The sequence below is a fragment of the Meles meles genome, chromosome 5 (genome assembly GCF_922984935.1).
Source record: "Meles meles chromosome 5, mMelMel3.1 paternal haplotype, whole genome shotgun sequence".
Classification (NCBI taxonomy): Eukaryota; Metazoa; Chordata; class Mammalia; order Carnivora; family Mustelidae; genus Meles; species Meles meles.
This window is the reverse complement of record NC_060070.1, coordinates 92,022,799-92,039,627: the sequence shown is the minus strand read 5'-3', so window position 1 is coordinate 92,039,627 and position 16,829 is coordinate 92,022,799. Positions and strand designations below refer to the sequence as shown.

General features: G+C 54.7%; 4 protein-coding genes across 7 annotated transcripts in view; 3 read left to right on the top strand and 1 right to left on the bottom strand.

Annotated features, from left to right (window-relative positions):
• The window catches only part of XPO5 (exportin 5), a 47,788-nt gene extending 45,076 nt beyond the window's left edge, over positions 1–2,712 (top strand). Inside the window, exons 31-32 of one of the 2 annotated variants that reach the window (XM_046004619.1) lie at positions 185–349; positions 714–2,712. In XM_046004619.1, coding sequence (XP_045860575.1) covers positions 185–349; positions 714–851 — 303 coding nt within the window. In that variant the 3' untranslated portion in view covers positions 852–2,712. The remainder of the gene's footprint in view (positions 1–184; positions 350–713) is intronic. The other variant, XM_046004620.1, reaches the window with a different exon arrangement.
• A 369-nt stretch (positions 2,713–3,081) lies between these two features.
• Positions 3,082–7,243, bottom strand: POLR1C (RNA polymerase I and III subunit C). Its single transcript, XM_046004621.1, has 9 exons — positions 7,102–7,243; positions 6,909–6,980; positions 5,172–5,279; positions 4,811–4,943; positions 4,397–4,516; positions 4,158–4,310; positions 3,814–3,963; positions 3,584–3,700; positions 3,082–3,438 (listed from the first exon to the last, which is right to left on the bottom strand). Exons 1-9 carry the CDS (start codon positions 7,222–7,224, stop codon positions 3,320–3,322), a joined length of 1,095 nt encoding a protein of 364 aa, XP_045860577.1. The 5' UTR covers positions 7,225–7,243; the 3' UTR covers positions 3,082–3,319.
• A 97-nt stretch (positions 7,244–7,340) lies between these two features.
• On the top strand, positions 7,341–11,647 carry YIPF3 (Yip1 domain family member 3). 3 transcript variants are annotated; one of them, XM_046004622.1, is made up of 9 exons: positions 7,341–7,561; positions 8,198–8,395; positions 8,597–8,703; positions 10,120–10,165; positions 10,305–10,397; positions 10,555–10,686; positions 10,887–11,000; positions 11,203–11,326; positions 11,424–11,647. In XM_046004622.1, exons 1-9 carry the CDS (start codon positions 7,481–7,483, stop codon positions 11,570–11,572), a joined length of 1,044 nt encoding a protein of 347 aa, XP_045860578.1. In that variant the 5' UTR covers positions 7,341–7,480; the 3' UTR covers positions 11,573–11,647. The 3 variants fall into 3 exon arrangements, with proteins under 3 accessions (XP_045860578.1, XP_045860581.1, XP_045860580.1); XM_046004625.1 differs by lacking the exon at positions 10,555–10,686; XM_046004624.1 differs by lacking the exon at positions 10,887–11,000.
• Positions 11,648–13,767: 2,120 nt separating this feature from the next.
• On the top strand, positions 13,768–16,788 carry LRRC73 (leucine rich repeat containing 73). The gene is made up of 6 exons (XM_046005694.1): positions 13,768–14,240; positions 14,861–15,021; positions 15,369–15,491; positions 15,883–15,983; positions 16,096–16,318; positions 16,463–16,788. Exons 1-6 carry the CDS (start codon positions 13,969–13,971, stop codon positions 16,531–16,533), a joined length of 951 nt encoding a protein of 316 aa, XP_045861650.1. The 5' UTR covers positions 13,768–13,968; the 3' UTR covers positions 16,534–16,788.
• The last annotated feature ends 41 nt before the right edge of the window (positions 16,789–16,829 follow it).

The window sequence follows — 16,829 nt, the reverse complement described above, 5'->3', positions numbered from 1 at the left end:
GAGTCAAACAGCATGGAGGTGCACTGCAGCTTCAGCCCTCAGGGCCTGCTCCCAGGCGTTCGGCCATCATAAAAGCAGGCAGCTGCCAGCTTGCTGGTCCTGCCCCTGGGCATGGTGGGGGATGGGAAAGGTGCCAGGGCCCAGCCGTAGTCATTGCATGGTTTTCTATATCCGCATTCCGCAGCGCCCCCGGTACTTGGAAATAAGGGCTGTGATGGAGCAGATCCCCGACATACAGAAGGACTCTCTGGACCAGTTTGACTGCAAGCTGTTAAACCCCTCTCTGCAGAAAGTGGCTGACAAGCGCCGGAAGGACCAATTCAAACGCCTCATTGCTGGCTGCATTGGGGTAGGTCACATGCCTCCCCTAGTGCTCCCTGTTGGCTCGACCCACACTTGCGGTCTTTTTAGATGATGGGTCTGTGCAGACCAGAGACCAGCTGGAGTCATGATTTTTCTTTAAAAATTTTTAATAGATTTTATTTATTTGTCAGAGAGCTCAAGCAGAGGGAAGTGGCAGGGAGAGGGAGAAGCAGGCTCCGTGCTGAGTAGGGAGCCCCATGTGTGGGACTGGATCCCAGGACCCTGGGATCATGACCTGAGCCAAAGGCAGATGCTTAACCGACTAAGCCACCCAGGCATCCCAGTCATGATCTTTAAAACAACCCATTTCTCGGGGCCCAGCATCAATTCTTTTCATTTGTTCTCCACAGAAACCCTTGGGAGAGCAGTTCCGTAAAGAAGTTCACATTAAGAATCTTCCCTCACTTTTCAAAAAAACAAAGCCAATGCTGGAGACAGAGGTGCTGGACAACGAGGAGGGTGGCCTGGCCACCATCTTTGAACCCTGAACCAGACTTTTGGGCATTCTTCCTTGGCCTTGATTGTCATCTCTTCTTCCCCTTCGTAGCTAATCTCTAGGCCCCTCTCCACTGCCACCTCACCTTAACACCACTGTCAGCCTGGAGAGAGATCCAGGTCTGGAGCTGGAGAGAGGGGGCCCAGTGCAGGGCAGAAGTAACGATACCTAAGGTATCAAGAAAGGGAGTTCGTGCTCATGCCATTTCGTCTAGATTTCCCAGCTATCTCCCTTCTACTTGGAGTTTCAACTTTTCCAAGAAAGAAAAGCTAGAGCAGACTGGCCCTACTCCCCAAGCCCTCCCGCCCCCATGTAGCCATACACCTGCATAGAGTGGTAACTCGGGGTGCTAACCCCCAACACTGCAACTAGCCGGGGTTGCAAAGGGGCTTGGTCTACTGCTTGCGCCAGGCAGTTCCTCCTGGGCTGTTGCAAGTCCCACTGAGCCCCTTTACAGCTGGGCTGGCAGAGGACCTTCCCTGTCTCCCAGGGGCATGTCTGGGTCAGGTGCTGAGTGCCGAACTGAATGTGACCAGTTCCTGCTCTGTTTCGAGCAAAAATCTTGTCACCTGATGGGATCCCCAGTACAGGTTGTCACCAAGCTCTGGACACAGTGTCGAGAACAGTACCATCAGGGACCAGGGCTGGGCCAGGATCCGGAGTGCTTTCTGACCTCCCCTTAGAGCTCACACATACTCCATGCACAGTCCCTCAGTGTGGTTTCCCCAGCCCCAGGGTCCACTCAGGCATAAGAGCCACAGTACCCCATCTAGTGTCATGTGATGCCACTGGCATCAGAGGATAATGTAGACCAGCTAGGCTCTGTCTGTGACCAGCAGCTAGCAAAGCCACTGGTCTCTTCTCAGACTAGTTGGGTCCAGGTGCCTTCAAAAATCTCATGGTCTTTCAGGTCCCTGGTCACTTCTCTCGTGGACCATTTCCAAAAGAAAAGAACATATGCCTTCCTATCACAACCTGTATTGTGAGGCTCCGCTCTGTTCTAAAGGTCACTGGATTACCCTGTAAGCAGCAGGGACATGAATGTAGGACCCCAGCCTTGAGTCATGGCTGGCCATAGCCAGTCTTAATCCATACAGAAACCACATAGAATGTGCATTCTGGAGGAAGCCTGTCATCCATGCAGCCCACTGACACAAGGGCTTCGGTAAGGACTGAGCAGAACGGCCTGGGCTCAAGCTACAGCTGTGAGCAGGTGGCACCCGGGCAGGGTTGAAGAGAGGTGAACCTAGGCAAACAGGACTTGGGGGTCCCGTGGAGCTGTTTCCGTGGCAGATTCACCCCATGCCCTCTTCCTGAGTGGTGCTTAGGGCTGCTTCCTGTCGACTCTGAAGGCTGTCTCAGTAGGTTTCCTTCCCAACTTGATGGCTGCCTACTCCTCTCTGGTTGGGGCTATGGAGGGCATAGTTGTATTTATTGTGCTGTAATATTTTTAACATCCTGTGACTTCATGTTAGAAGTTTTCTATTGTTTATAGAACCTTTTTGTAGCAACATTAACTCTAAAGCACATCTGCATGTCAGTAAAGATCTCCGTTTCATACAGAAAGGGCCCTTCTGCCTTTTTCAAACCAGTGGCTTCTATGTCACTACTCCTGAACATCCTGCTGAGGGAACTGGACAGAAAGAGCGATGACTGATGATGCACCTGTTTTGTTGAGCTTTCTCGAACAGTATGCCAGAAATCAAAAAGATTTCTATTCCTGACAGACCTACACCAGGCCGGTCTTCCCGCTCTCCCAGTGTTCTCTGTGGCTGCTGGGGCCGGACTCTGAAGCATCACCCAAAGGGAACTGCTGCTGTCCCTTGTGACTTTTTTTTAAGATCTTATTTTTAAGTAATCTCTACACCCAACACAGGGCTCAATTTATAATCCTGAGGTCAAGAGTCACCTGCTCTGCTGACTGAGCCAGCCAGGCACCCACCCTTGTGACACACTTAATAGCAGTGTGACTTGACAGCTGTAGACCTGATGCTTCCTGTGATAATCCAGAAGATGGGTAAGGGGGCACACACAATCTTTCTGTGGCCGAGCCCCCAGAAACCACCTCAATTTGGCATTTCTCTTAACACTTCAGAGGGGTTTGGCCCTGACCTGCAATAACACCCGAACCCAGTGTTTCCAAGGGCTAAATAATGCCAAACCTCTTCGGAGTTGAGGCCCCATATTTTGGGGCTAAAACTCAGGTAGTCCTGACAAAAGGGTTTTTATTTGGATGTGATTTTATTTACATGAAGGCCTTACAAAGGCACGAGGTCACATTCTGTGGCACATTTAACAAAATGTATCAACTGAAAATAAGGCTAGACTTGTCCCAGAAAACCCAGGACCTCCAGTCACACTGGACTCTGTGGCAGTCCTGTGAGGGCAGGTGAGGACCCCAGATATTCAGCCTGGCTTGGGACAGCCCAGCCCAGCCACGCCAAGAAGTCCAGTGCAAGCTCAGTCCATCTGAACTGCGTCCAGTTCGTCCAAGAACCGTCGGCACTTCCCCATCAGTACCTTGATGGCTTCACTCACTAGCACCTCCGGTGGCAACACCCCTGTTGACTCGACAGAGACTGGGAAGCAGAGAGAGCCCTGAGCCCGGGTGTGCTGGCACCAGCTCCTGTGCCGCATCACTGCCAGCTTCTAATCCGGACGCCGCCAGGAAGCTGCAGCACCGAACACCTGTCCCCTGCACCCCCGCCCCGCCCAGATACTCACAGATGTAGTGGTCGCGAACCCGAGCAAGTCGCACGAGCTTCTTCAGCTTCTCATTCCGGAACACTTCCCTGCTGAAGGTATCTAGCCGGGGATTGGCAACTCTGGCCACCTTCTTACCTAATGAAAAACTATGTTCTAAATACACGAGCCCTGAGCTTTTATTTCCGCTACCCTTACAGAAAATATACTTTAGATCCTGACCCGAATGCGTGGCATCCCCAGTGGCCTACCTTGGACCTCCTGCACTTCAATGACCCCAGGTGAGAAGCACCGGCTCAGCTCCTCCGCTGCCTCCCCTTCCACAGGCTCAAGCAGGGTGATGTCGGGCAGGAGCCTATAACTGGCTGTTGCCACAGGTGAAAACTTGGCATGATCTTTGCCTGGAGGGTAGACTGAAATCAGAGCCTGTAGGGAAACCTTCTTCATGTTAGATAAGCCCCTAACAGAGGCCCACTTGGTTTTTTGCTGGTCAAGACCACTCAGCTGAGCCCCTTAGTCACACCTCGCCCTACTGTAATCACACTACCTGCGCCGCCCCCACTACCCCACCCTGGGCAGCCCGCAGGGTTCTTACCAATGCCCTTGACACAGTGCATGAGTAGGTCAATCTCCTGGCCAGGCCGCAGCTGGGCAATGAGGATATCATCATGCACAGGCCTGATAGTGCCCTCTGGGAAGAGGTCAGCCTGATTCCCCAGGGGCACCCATGTCATGTGCCTGGTGTACACTGGAGAAAGCAGCACATCAGAGAAACCTCAGTTAAAACTAACACCCAGCAAAGGGGGGCCTTCTTGCTCACCCACCACCACTCACCTTTGTGGTTCACATAGAGTTCGTTGGGATCAGAGGAATCTTTAGCGGCATGGGGATTCCGCGTGCACCTGACCTGAAGACGAAACTGCAAAGTATCTATCTCTGTGCCTTCATCATCTCCTGAACAAAAGATGGAAGTGGCTGCTCTTAAAGAACAGTTGAACATTTGGGTGCCAGACACTATGCTGTATGCATTAATATGCATTTGTCATTTACTCCTCTGGACAAATTACAGAAGGCCATGGGCAAGTGTTCACATAGATCCCAACAACTCATGTACCAAAATGTTAGTAACTTGCTTATAATCTTACAGTAGTCAATCCAGGATCTGAACAGAGGCAGTATGACTCCAGAATCAACTGCAGAAGAAAACTGTTCCCATTTTGCCACAATTTCATTTTCTCAAACACTGACCTTGGTTCCGATACTCAAAAAGACGGGGATCGGCATGAATAGGAATGAGCCCCAACCGATGAGCAAGGATCTCATCCTGAACAATGGATGTGTTGTTGTATACGAGGACCTTTTCCACAGCCATGGTTGGCACCTGACCAAGAAAACAGGATCATTCACCTATAGACTCCCTATTTACTCCTACTTCCTGACATAGGAGGACCACTTCTAGAAGAATGCTTGGTGAAAAGTTTATGAGGAATGAGCAGGAGGAATGCTCAGCAAAACTGCCAAGAAACTAAAAGGGGCAACTTGAGAATTCTCTAAGTAAGGTGACTGCACAGTTTCCTACCCAACTCCGCCCTTGCCCACCAATAAATACCTCAGCTAATAAAATGCGTCGAAAAGCATTGGCAATGGCTGCATCAATTCCCACCATGTCGAACTCCAATGAGTTTTCATCCAGGTGCACCACATCCACACGGAAGTTCTGCAGGGACAGGAAATGCAATAAATGAAGCTTGCTCTCTATGGAGTCAATACCCCCGCCCCCCGGATATTGCCCCTAATGTTCTCACTCACCCAAGAATCTCCCTTTGGCCAGATGACCCTCACAGATGTTCCTTTCTCCCCCAATCCTTTATTAGTTTCTTTCTTTTTTTTCTTTTTTTAAATTTATTTGACAGAAATCACAAGTAGGCAGAGAGGCAGGCAGAGAGAGAGGAAGGAAAGCAGGCTCCCCACTGAGCAGAGAGCCCGATGGGGGGAGCTCGATCCCAGAACCCTGGGATCATGACCTGAGCCGAAAGCAGAGGCTTTAACCCACTGAGCTACCCAGGCACCGCCCTTTATTAGTTTCTTGGGAAATTTACCTGTTTTTAATCCTCCGTTCATTTAAAATCACCTGCAATATGGCCTCTAGCTAGACCATCCACAGAAATTTTCTACGAGAGAACACGCTTCCACACCCCTTAACCTAGCTGACACTATTCAATCTTTATCTTACTAGACTCCTCTGCTGCATTCAGCATTGATAGAATCCCTCCATTTTCAAACTCTGCCTTGGCTTCAGAGCCCCAATCTTTTGGTTCTCTTTCTCCTCCTGAATCCTTCTAAATTCATGATCTTTTACCCACTCCACAAACATCACTATCTTCCAGGTTTTTGTCTCTCTCCAAAGCGACCTCAATCACACTCATGGTTTTAACAATCATGTACTGAAAACTTTCCAATTTATCTCACTTCTGATCTCCTTTCAAACACACTAGCCTACTAAATTTCTCCACTTACAGGAAACTTAATATAGTATCATTCCCCTTCCTCAGACCTATTTTTCATCAGTAAATGGTACCACTGTTCATTAAAGCAGTTCCTCAAGCTAGGTCATTTTACACTCCCTCCTCACAGCCGACATCAAAATCACCAAATTTACCTTCTATCTTCCCTTTGCTCTATTTTTCTGATTATAATCTTAGTTCATGCCTTCAACCTCCACTCCTCTATGCAATCCTGTCACAAATCTGACTGCCCTATTTGACCTTTGATTCATTCTCTCCCAGCCATTATGGCTGCAAATCAGATATCTGCTTCAGAGCTCTTCGGAAGCTCCCTATCACCTACAGTGTCTAATATGCACTTCGATCTTGCCCACCAGTCATGGTAGCACTTTACATTTGAACAATAATAAACTGCTTGGCCACTCCCAGAACACAGCTTACAAAGCCTTTATAATTTAGCTTTTGGTCTTAGATCCCCCCCTCCCCTTTCCCTTTCTCAGATTTTACTCATTGTTCAGGGCTCAGTTCAGATGTCGTTTCCTTCAGGAAATACATCTTCCATACCGCTGACCCGCTTTCCATTCTAGATTAAGTGCTGCTGTGGGATCACCCCATCCCTTATTGTCCTTATCGCTACCAACCACGTTTACCACATTATACTGAAATCATTTATGCGCGCTCTTCAAGATTAAACAGCTTGTTCGTCGAACAGAGCACAAACCGTGTACACGGAGCTCCTAACACGCTGCTCAATAAACGACTTATGAACCGAGCGAATCCCGAGGGCTGCTTCCAAATCACAAGGTCCGTTCCTAATACCCTCTCCAGCCCCACCCACCTACCTTCTCGAAGCGGTTTTGGTCCCAGGCATCATCATAGCCCGAATAGTTACCGGGAAAGTCGGTGGTGTGAACCTAGAGCAAAAAGAGACGAGTCTGTGAAGGGGCAGGTAGGGCTAACCAGCCCCAACTCCGATCCCAACTCATCCCTGTTCCACTCTCTTTTCTCTTTTCAAGCTCAAGGCCATAGGCTTACATTGCGAACCCCGAATTCCCCCAGAACCACGCGGGTCCGCATTTCTTGTACCGCCTGGGCAGCCGCCATCTTCACCCCCTCCACGTGATTAGGGCAGCAAACTGGCGCGTGCGTCCCAGCCATCCTCCTCCATCTCCGTGGTAACGCACCGCCTCCCGGATTCTTAAACATCGCGAGATTCTGTCAGCCTGCGTCCACGTCCCCAGTTCCGGAAGTCAGTTTTAGCCAAACATCCGGGTTTCTCCTTTTTTGCGTTCCGGCTGAACCCACCTCTCTTTCTCGCCCCTAGACATATCCCTCCCTTAGGCCCACGTCTCTCCCACTCCTCCTCCACGCGCGGGAGTAGCGCGGGCTTCAGCGACGGGAGCCCTCGAGGGACATGGCAACTACGGCGGCGCCTGCCGGCGGCGCCCGAAGCGGGGCTGGCCCGGAATGGGGAGGGTTCGAAGAAAACATCCAGGTAATCGCCCCCAAGGCTCCGGTTGCTAGCAGCCCCAGGGCTGGCAGCCGTCTTGAAGTGTTGTGGGGACTCCCCCTGGGAGCGTGGAGGTCTGCTCCATTTGCAACACTTGTTCTCCCCTTTGGATCTTGGTGTACACGAAAGGCGGTGGGACTAGAGCTGACCTGAAAGATAGACTGGTCCTCCAGCCAAAGGGCCTCGTGTCTCTGGACACACCTGCTCTTGCTTTCGAGACAAGTTTGTTGGTCGATCGGGTTCAGGCGTGGCGGGGGAGTGGGCATTTTTCACTGGCACTGGCGAAAACCATGCTGTGTGCACAGCCTTGTTTGGGGGATGGAAAAGACAAAGGAAATGGGCACTTTTGCAGCCCTCTGAGAATCTGGCAAGAAAGGTAGAAGAAAGACATATATGCAAGACAGGAATAGGTTTCCCAGGCTAGGAAAGAGAGCCAGACAACCAAGGGTTCTGAGAGCAAATGAGGGGAAGAGAGCCACGTGATCTGTGGTGATTCCAAGCCATACCCCCAGCAGTGGAAGAACAAAGTCCCAAACCGGGGGGGGGGGGGGGGGGGGAACAGAGGAGGACATGCGGATGGAGCAGAAAGGTCCTGCACTCTAGAAGCCATTGTCTTCACAGGGTGGGGGCTCAGCTGTGATTGACATGGAGAACATGGATGATACCTCAGGCTCCAGCTTTGAGGATATGGGCGAGCTGCATCAACGACTGCGGGAGGAGGAAGTCGAGGCTGATGCAGCTGCTGCAGAAGAAGAGGACGGGGAGTTCCTGGGCATGAAGGGCTTTAAGGGACAGCTGAGCCGGCAGGTGGCGGATCAGGTAAGCAAGACTGGATTCCGAGTAGCTGGGAAGGTATATCTAGGCAGGCCCCAAGGGCTGGAGTTGGTGTCGAAGTTCACCCTATGTTGTCTAACCCAGTAGAACTATGTAGAAGACCAACAGAAAATGAGCAACAGGGACTACAGCCCAGAATCTCCCTCACAATACCTACTTGCCCCACTTCCATCTTCCTTACTTCAGATGTGGCAGGCAGGGAAAAGACAAGCTTCCAGGGCCTTCAGCTTGTACGCCAACATCGATATCCTGAGACCCTACTTTGATGTGGAGCCGGCCCAGGTGCGAAGCAGGTGAGAATCCTTCTCCTGACAGAAGCTACCCTCCTCACACCTAGTTCTTCATCCAAAGTACAACCAGCTACCAAGCCCAGAGGCTCTGCCTTCCTCCTCTCCATCTAGCAGACCGCTCTTTTTCCGTCAACACACAGCTCAAATGTCACCTCCTCTGTTCCCCATTCCTCAGCCGCATCCCCAATTTGTCCTTTCCTGGTGATCCTAGAGAACTTTATGCTTTCTTTTAACAGATGACCCCTCAGCAGTGCTGCACTGACTTATTTCTGGGGCTGGCTCCCCAGAGAGTGCCTCAAAAACCAGTCTCTGTTTTATTTTTATATTCCCAGCGCTGGAACAGTCTCTGAACCAGAATACCACTGCTTAGTTGTTGAATGACTTTTCGAGAAGTGGATCTAATTTTGGCTTGGTCCTTTGCTCGTCATTTAAGAGGTGCTCATCAGATACCCAGTACCACTTAGCAGCTATTTACTGAGCATTTGCTCTGTGCTGGGCACTGTAATGGTTCTGTCTCATGGAAGACAGGGTGAAGATAGATGGAAGCCTTGCCCTCAGGTGCCGTTACAGTTCAGCACTCAGGAGCTCAGGGAGGACACCTGACCCAGAGTAGGCTAGAGGGCGGGATGGGGCAGGTTTCCCAGAAGCGGTAAGATCTAGCCAAAATCCAAGGTATTTATAGGAGCTGGTCACTTGAGAGTGGGGAAAAGTGACTTGTAGTTTTATTCTTTCTTTGTGGAATTTTCATACCATTTGTAGGCTGTTTTTGCAGAAAATGCTCGGCGGTGTTGTGAGGAATGGTGAGCAGGAAGAGACAGGAGACACACTGGTTCCCTCAAGTAAAACCTTTCCTACTAAACCCTTTCCAGGGCTTCACCATCACAGCCCTGAATTCTGGGCATTCTCTTCTGAAGTTGGTCTGTTTTATTTTTTATTTTTAAAATTTTATTTATTTATTTGATAGAGATTACAAGTAGACAGAGAGGCAGGCAGAGAGAGGAAGGGAAGCAGGCTCCCTGCTGAGCAGAGAGCCTGATGCGGGGCTTGATCCCAGAACCCTGGGATCATGACCTGAGCCAAAGGCAGAGGCTTTAACCCACTGAGCCACCCAGGCGCCCCTGTTGGTCTGTTTTAAATGGGAGCAGGTCAAATAGATAAATTGTCAAGCTCTCTCCCAAGGCCCGGGCAGGCTTTCTGAGTTTTCCATGTGTGTGAGCATGGTATCAGAAGGTTTTCCTTCCTGGAAGCATTTTTAGAAACAGGGAATTTATTTCCTCATTCCTTGTCTGTCTTTACTCCCCTCTTCTCCCTTTATCATCCAGCATATTTTCTGGAGTTAAAGATGAATAAGATTTCAGGCCCTCCAGAACCTCATAGCCTAGTGCCGCCTTGGCTCTCATCTCTCCTCTCCTCTCCCAGGCTCCTGGAGTCCATGATCCCGATCAAGATGGTCAACTTCCCCCAGGTGAATACCCAAGGTAGCATGTCTGGGAGAGCCGGGGGAGACATGAGGGCAGGGGGTGGGGCCACCAGGCAAAGCCTAGGAAGACCTAAACAGAAGAGCCATTGTACCCTCCAGCCTGAATAAGTTGGTATATTGACAGAAAATCGCAGGTGAACTCTATGGACCTCTCATGCTGGTCTTCACGCTGGTTGCCATCCTCCTCCATGGGATGAAGACATCTGACACCATTATTGTAAGCTGGACAAAGGACTTTGGGGGGTGGCTGAACTAAGTTGAAAGCTGCCCAAGGAGACAGTGGTGCAGTGAGGTAGAAGCAGCCCCTGAGGGAAGCCCTGGGTGAGACTGAGACTAGAGGCCTCCCAGGACTAAGCAGAGCCTTCACCCCACAGCGGGAGGGCACCCTGATGGGCACAGCCATTGGCACCTGCTTCGGCTATTGGCTGGGCGTCTCGTCCTTCATTTACTTCCTGGCGTACCTGTGCAACGCCCAGATCACCATGCTCCAGATGCTGGCACTGCTGGTAAGGAGTCCAGCATGGTGGCGGGAGAGGGTAATCTTCAAAAGAATAGCTAGGCCTTGGTCTGCATCTCTCCCAGGCCCCACCCAGGCACTGGAATGGGATGAGCCGGCCAGCGGACTATTTCTTTCTCAGGACCCTCGTGAGAGCTCAAAGGCCAGCCCAGCCTGAGTGATTTTCCTCTCCGCCATTCCGTTTCCTAGGGCTATGGCCTCTTTGGGCACTGCATTGTCCTATTCGTCACCTATAACATCCACCTCCATGCCCTCTTCTACCTCTTCTGGTTGCTGGTGGGTGGGCTGTCTACCCTCCGCATGGTAAGCCGGGCAAGAGGTTGCCAGGGGTGGGCTGACCTCCCGGGGAGTTTGAGAAAACAGCTCAGAGCTGGGGCCGAACCCCACAGAGGGCTCCGAATCGGGGGGAAGAGCCCAAAGATGGTTCTAAGCTCTGGGCCGCAATGTCCTCTCCACACTGCTCGCTTTGGAGCCAGGCCCTCTAAGCTGTGTTCTGTGGCCCTAGGTGGCAGTGCTGGTGTCACGAACAGTGGGCCCCACGCAGCGGCTGCTCCTCTGTGGCACCCTGGCTGCCCTGCACATGCTCTTCCTGCTCTATCTGCATTTTGCCTACCACAAGGTGGTAGAGGGTGAGTGACAGCAGAGCGGGGGGGCGGGGGGGACATCCTCTGAGCTCAGAGCTCAGTGCCCAGCCAGCTCTGGCTCACCTTCCATCTTCTCTTTCAGGGATCCTGGACACACTGGAGGGCCCCAACATCCCGCCCATGCAGAGGGTCCCTAGGGACGTCCCTGCTGCACTCCCTGCTGCTAGGCTTTCCGCCACCATGCTGAATGCCACAGCCAAGGCTGTCGCGGTAACCCTGCAGTCACACTAACCCCACCTGAGACCCTTGGACGGCCCCTGTTCCCCCATCTGTGGAGCAGAGGAAGATTAAAGAACAGTACTGATGGCGTGTGTCTCTTTGATGGGGTCTGCAGCTGCCTCAGAGCTGTAGCCACTTCTGCAACCCCCTGACGCCTGTGGGCCTTCTGAAGGGCACAAGGCCTGGAACCCCTGGCTGGGACTGCAGGGCTTTGCGACCAGTGCGGAAAGTGGCTCAGCTCCTCTGAGGCCCTCTCTCCGCCTCCTTCTTCCTCCCTCTTTATCTCCCCAACGTTGTCTTGCTAAATATAGACTTGGTAATTAAAATACTGATTGAAGTTTGGAACTGGAGCTACCATTCCAATGGTCCTCCCTGCCACCTTACTTCCTGTACACTTTCCTGTTCTCTTGTCACTGGTGGTAATGGCACCTGTCCTCTTCTTGCTACCCTCATCCAGGCAGGACGAAGGTGGGAGAGCCCAGACTACACCGAAAGCAGAGACTGAATATGAAACCTGTCCCTGGGGGCAAGGGACACCCACCCCATGGAGCCGCAGGGAGGCCTCAAACGCAGGAACCCTAAATCTGATGGAGGAGAGCACCCAGCTTGAGTGGGCTCAGTCTCACTCTGGGGACACCAGTGGAACAATGACAATTGGCCAAAAATGCCCAGATTCAGCCCCATGACATTACAAGGCCCTCATGCACCCGGGCCACTGGGTAGGGATAATTTTCCTGTGGGAGCTCACATCTGAAGCCAAACTTGCCAGTGTCCTGGTTATACTGGGGCCAAAGGAACAAAGCTATCATCTGGAGTTTACTCTGTCCTTCCTCTCCAAGAGTGTTGTTCACTCTTAAAAACCACTCTCCCCGCAACCCAAGCCTAGCACCATCCACCCCACCACCCATTTAATCTGCTCCACTTAAGGAGTTAAATCACGTGGTTAATGAAATAGGACGTTTGACCTCCCTTCACTATGCTTATATTTTTTTCTCCTAGTAAATCTGGGTCAGCATCTTTTCCTCCCAGCAAATGGCCTAAGAAAGACGTGCCTTTCATTTGCCGTGTGTCATCCGATATGTGAGGACCCCACCCCATCACCAGTGAACAACCCTACCCGCACCGTACAGTGTACCCTTCCTGAAAGTTCCAAACCCTTAACACAGCCGCCTACCACTGCAGGTCGCTGGTCCAACACCCCCTTTCAATGTGCTACCCCAGTATCACACGTACTGAGAGGTCCGAGGCATCTGCCGCAGGCAGCTGGGGAAAGAGCCGCACCAACACCTACCAACACTTGCACCTACCTGGGGCTCTCCTGCCCCAGGAACCCTTCGCGATCTCGGTGTGCCTGGCAGCCCCGGCCCCTTAGGCCCGTGGCCCCTGCGACCTCTGCGGCGGTGCCGCCATCTTGGCGAGGGGCAGGCGGGGACGTCTTCCTTGGCTCGACCTCCCCCCACGCCTCTTGCGAGTGCTGCGCGGCCCGGATTACGGCGCCCTGGCGAGGACCTCCAAGCAGGACGGGAAGGCGTGCATGGGCCGCAGGCGGAGACACCAAGGGTCCGGCCCTGAGGAGGAGGGAACGACGGGAGAATGGGCAGAAGCAATGCCATCTCCACGTGACGTGCCTCCATTCTGCCCGCCACACCCCTGCTCACCCCCGGCCTCGACCCACCACCTACTTTCCGAGTACCGTCTGGGCCCACGCCCAGGGGAAGAGCGGCCCCACCGCTCCGGAATGCCGGGTGTGCGCAGACCCCGGGCCGCGTGGCCTAGGCCGGGCAGGGGGCGGGGCGAGCGGCAGTGACGCGACCGTTGCCATGGGAACCCGCCGCCCGCTCAGGCACAGGAGCCGAAGCCCGAGCGGGAGCTGCTGCCAGCCGCCGGCTGCCCGCCCGCCCGCCTCGGGCTCTCCCTGCGGGTAGGTAGGGGAGCCGGGCTGGAGGAGGGGAGGGAGCAGATGCGGCCTCCGAGCCGAGACCGGTCCCGCACGTCCTGAACCGAGGACCCGCAGCCGCCGCCCGGACCGCCAGGAACGAGGACAAGCGCGAAGCAGCACCCACCCGGCCCCGGCCCGCGCGCCCCGGCCCGTTCCCCAGACACGGACGGCACGGTCCGCCCCGGCCCCAGCGCCGCGCGGTCTCAGCTCGGCAGGCGACCTCGGCGCCTCCACGACCCCCGCCGGCTTCGGCCACGGCCCCCACGCTCTTCGCCTTCACCCGCGCCGCCGCCGCTGCCGCCGCCGCCTCAGCCGCGGCCGCCGCCGCCCGCGCCTCTGCCACCGCCTGTGCCCCCGCTCCGTCCGCGACCCCTGCCCAGGCCCCGACCCCAGCCCCGACCCCGCCCTCGGCCCCGCCAACCTCGGCCGCAGCCCGCGCCCCGGCCCCGGAGGCCCAGCCGTGGGTACGATGTTGCCCAGTTCCATCCAGATTTCAGGGGAGCCGCTGTCAGGCGCCGAGGTGCGGGACATCTGCCGCGGCCTGCGCGACAACGCCGTGCGCCTGCTCTCACTGCGCGGCTGCCGCCTCTGCGACCGCGACTTCGGCCGCATCTGCCGGGCCCTGGCCGGGGCCACGTCCCTGGCGCAGCTCAACCTTAACCTAGGCGTCGTGTCCAGTCCCAGCCGCATCAAGCAGCTGGCAGAGGCGCTGAGGACCAACCGCTCTATCCAGTCCCTCTTGTGAGTGCGCTCCCTCGCAAGGGGGTCCCGGGCACTGCACCCCTCTTCACACGCCCCCTGCCACCACCTATTCCTCCACACTCTTTCCTGTAGCTGTCTCTGTGCCAGCCTGGTTTCTCACGCGTGTACACCATCTCATCCTTCCACCCAGGCCTCCACGACACCCTCCAAGCTTATCCCTTACCTCCGGACTCTGCACACACGGCCCCACCCCAAAAGAGATGGGCTACCCTCCCCTTTTTGGCAGGGCACGTGTACCTCCCCACCTAATCGCCAGCATTGACTTCTTGGGGGGCAGCCCCTCCCGGCTCAAGAAGGACCTCCCCTGGGGACTAGACCCCTGCCCCTGCAGCTTTGCCCACCGAAGAGTCCCAATCCACCACTCACACACTTCTGTGCTTTGTCCTGGATCCCAATCCCTGCCCCAGAAAAGAAACCAAATTCTGCTTCCACCTGGGTTTTTGGAATCTAGAATTTTCTTGCTCCCTTCTGAAGACTTCTCCCAAGTGCTGTGACAAGTGCCCTCCTCATCTCCAGGGCTCACATAAGGGGAGGGGTCCGTCCCCTACAGATAGGGCTGATGACTGCAGTAACCTCTGCTCTCTGGTCTCACCCACCAGCCTGCACGGGAGCCCCCTGACAGATGCAGGACTGGCCTTGCTGAACCCAGCACTGGCCCTCCACCCTGCCCTTGTGGCTCTGGACCTGGGGGACTGCATGCTGGGTGATGAAGCCATCAACCTCATCTGTGGCCTCCTCCCCCCAGATGGAGCCAAGTCAGGTGAGCAAGAGGCCCTGCTGAGGACATGGGCTGCTGTGGCCTTGATGAAAAAGCCAGATGCAGAGAGCAGGGGTGTGACCCAGAGCTGAGAGTTCTGATGGGTGTGTGTGTGTGTGAGAATATTTATTAGAAGGATGGGGGGCTGAGCAGAATGGAGACTCAGGCATCCAGCCTGCGGTGGGTGGGGGATGCAGGGAAGGCAGGTGTCTCTCGAGGCCCAGGAGCTCTGTGGTGGGGTGGGGTGGGGTGGCTCTCAGCCACCAGGGACACCCTAGAGATCCAGGGAAGGGGAGGGGCTTGAAGAGGGCCTGACCTCCATCCTGGCTTCTCACTTTGATGCTGCCCAGGCTTGAAGGAACTGACGCTGAGCGCCAACCCTGGCATCACCCCTAAGGGCTGGAGCCGCCTTGCTATTGCTGTGGCCCACAGCTCCCAGGTCCGCGTCCTCAATCTGGACTACAACCCCCTGGGTGAGGCTCAAGGAAGCCCCCTGTGAGTCTCACCATCCCACCCCCATCCAAGAACTTGGGACCATTTTTTGGCCATGGTAACACCCCCTCCCCCTGGGGGACGCAGAAGGGAGGGAGGATGTGTGAGGTAGTGGAGAAGCCACTTACGTGGAGGACCAGATGACCACCAGGTACGTCAAACTACCCATCACCACCCCTGGGCCTGGCTTGCTTCACCCGTTCACTCCCTAGTCATGGAGCCTCCCTTTCAACCGCCTACCAAATGTCTGTGCTTGCTGGCCCCCCGGTGGGATCTAGGGTCCTAGGGCACTGGGGAGACCTCAGGGGAGGAAGGGTTGGCAGGCCCACTCATGACAGGTGGTGACCGTGTGCATGTGTGCCGCCTCCCCAGGTGACCATGTGGCAGGGATGCTGGCTGTAGCTGTGGCCTCCAGCCGCACCTTAGAGGTCCTAGACTTGGAGGGCACGGGGCTTACCAACCAGTCAGCTCAGGTGAGAAGTCTTCATGCTTGGGGGGTGGGGCTGGGGTGGAGGTGCAGGTGAGGCCACATGTCTGTGGACATCCCAAAAGGGCCTGAAAAATCCGCATTCTTCCCCACCTCAGACCCTGCTGGACATGGTAGAAAATTACCCCACGGCTTTGCGGAGCCTGGTGTTGGCTGAGAACAGCATTAGCCCCGAGCTGCAGCAACAGATCTGTGACCTCCTCTCAGAGGGAGAGGAAGAGGAAGAGGTGGCAGGAGGGGCTGGCGACACGCAGGAACGAGAGAGAGGGCGAGAGCCTGCTGCCCAGCAGAGGAGCAGCAGCTCCTGGATGTGCCCCAGTGGTAAGAACCCCCAGGGTCAGGCAGAGCCAGATCCCGAAGAGGCCTAGGCCCAGGGAGAGTGGGTGTGGGAGACCTCGGCCGCCTCCCACGTTTCCCTGGTGGAGGGACGAATGGTGGTCTGAACAGCCCCCTGCCTTTCCACAGATCCCAGCTCTCAGATGGTGCTCATGACTTCAGGACTAGGTGATAGTCTGTTGGCTGAAACCGAGATGTGACTCTCTGCTCGGGCTTCTGCACATCATTACATGTTGTCTATGTCCCCAGCACCTTACCCCGGATGTCAGGGTCAGGCCCTAGGGCCTGGGAGGGAGGTGGGGGCGCCGGGGGCTCTGGTAGCTCCCGGCGGCGATGGGAAGCTCTGGAAGCTGACTAAGCAAAAGCCTTGGGTGCACGTGAACCCAAGGTGATGTCTCTGGACTTGTTGGCAGCTCCGGCTGCAACCCGCTGGCTCGGAAGAGATTTTATGAACTCTACAACCTGGCGTGTGGTTGTGGTCCCTGGGGATGGGCAG

Bases quoted from the DNA above. Each gene is read 5' to 3' on its own strand.
- POLR1C (XM_046004621.1), bottom strand. From the start codon at position 7,224: ATGGCTGGGACGCACGCGCCAGTTTGCTGCCCTAATCACGTGGAGGGG. The intron at 3,701-3,813 runs GTAGGCCACTGG...GTTTTTCATTAG, and splicing joins TGAAGTGCAGGAGGTCCAAG to GTAAGAAGGTGGCCAGAGTT. The intron at 3,439-3,583 runs GTGAGTATCTGG...TCTGCTTCCCAG, and splicing joins GGTTCGCGACCACTACATCT to TCTCTGTCGAGTCAACAGGG.
- YIPF3 (XM_046004622.1), top strand. From the start codon at position 7,481: ATGGCAACTACGGCGGCGCCTGCCGGCGGCGCCCGAAGCGGGGCTGGC. The intron at 7,562-8,197 runs GTAATCGCCCCC...TTGTCTTCACAG, and splicing joins GGTTCGAAGAAAACATCCAG to GGTGGGGGCTCAGCTGTGAT. The intron at 10,166-10,304 runs GTGAATACCCAA...GTATATTGACAG, and splicing joins AGATGGTCAACTTCCCCCAG to AAAATCGCAGGTGAACTCTA.
- LRRC73 (XM_046005694.1), top strand. From the start codon at position 13,969: ATGTTGCCCAGTTCCATCCAGATTTCAGGGGAGCCGCTGTCAGGCGCC. The intron at 15,492-15,882 runs GTGAGGCTCAAG...CCGCCTCCCCAG, and splicing joins TCTGGACTACAACCCCCTGG to GTGACCATGTGGCAGGGATG. The intron at 15,984-16,095 runs GTGAGAAGTCTT...TCCCCACCTCAG, and splicing joins TTACCAACCAGTCAGCTCAG to ACCCTGCTGGACATGGTAGA.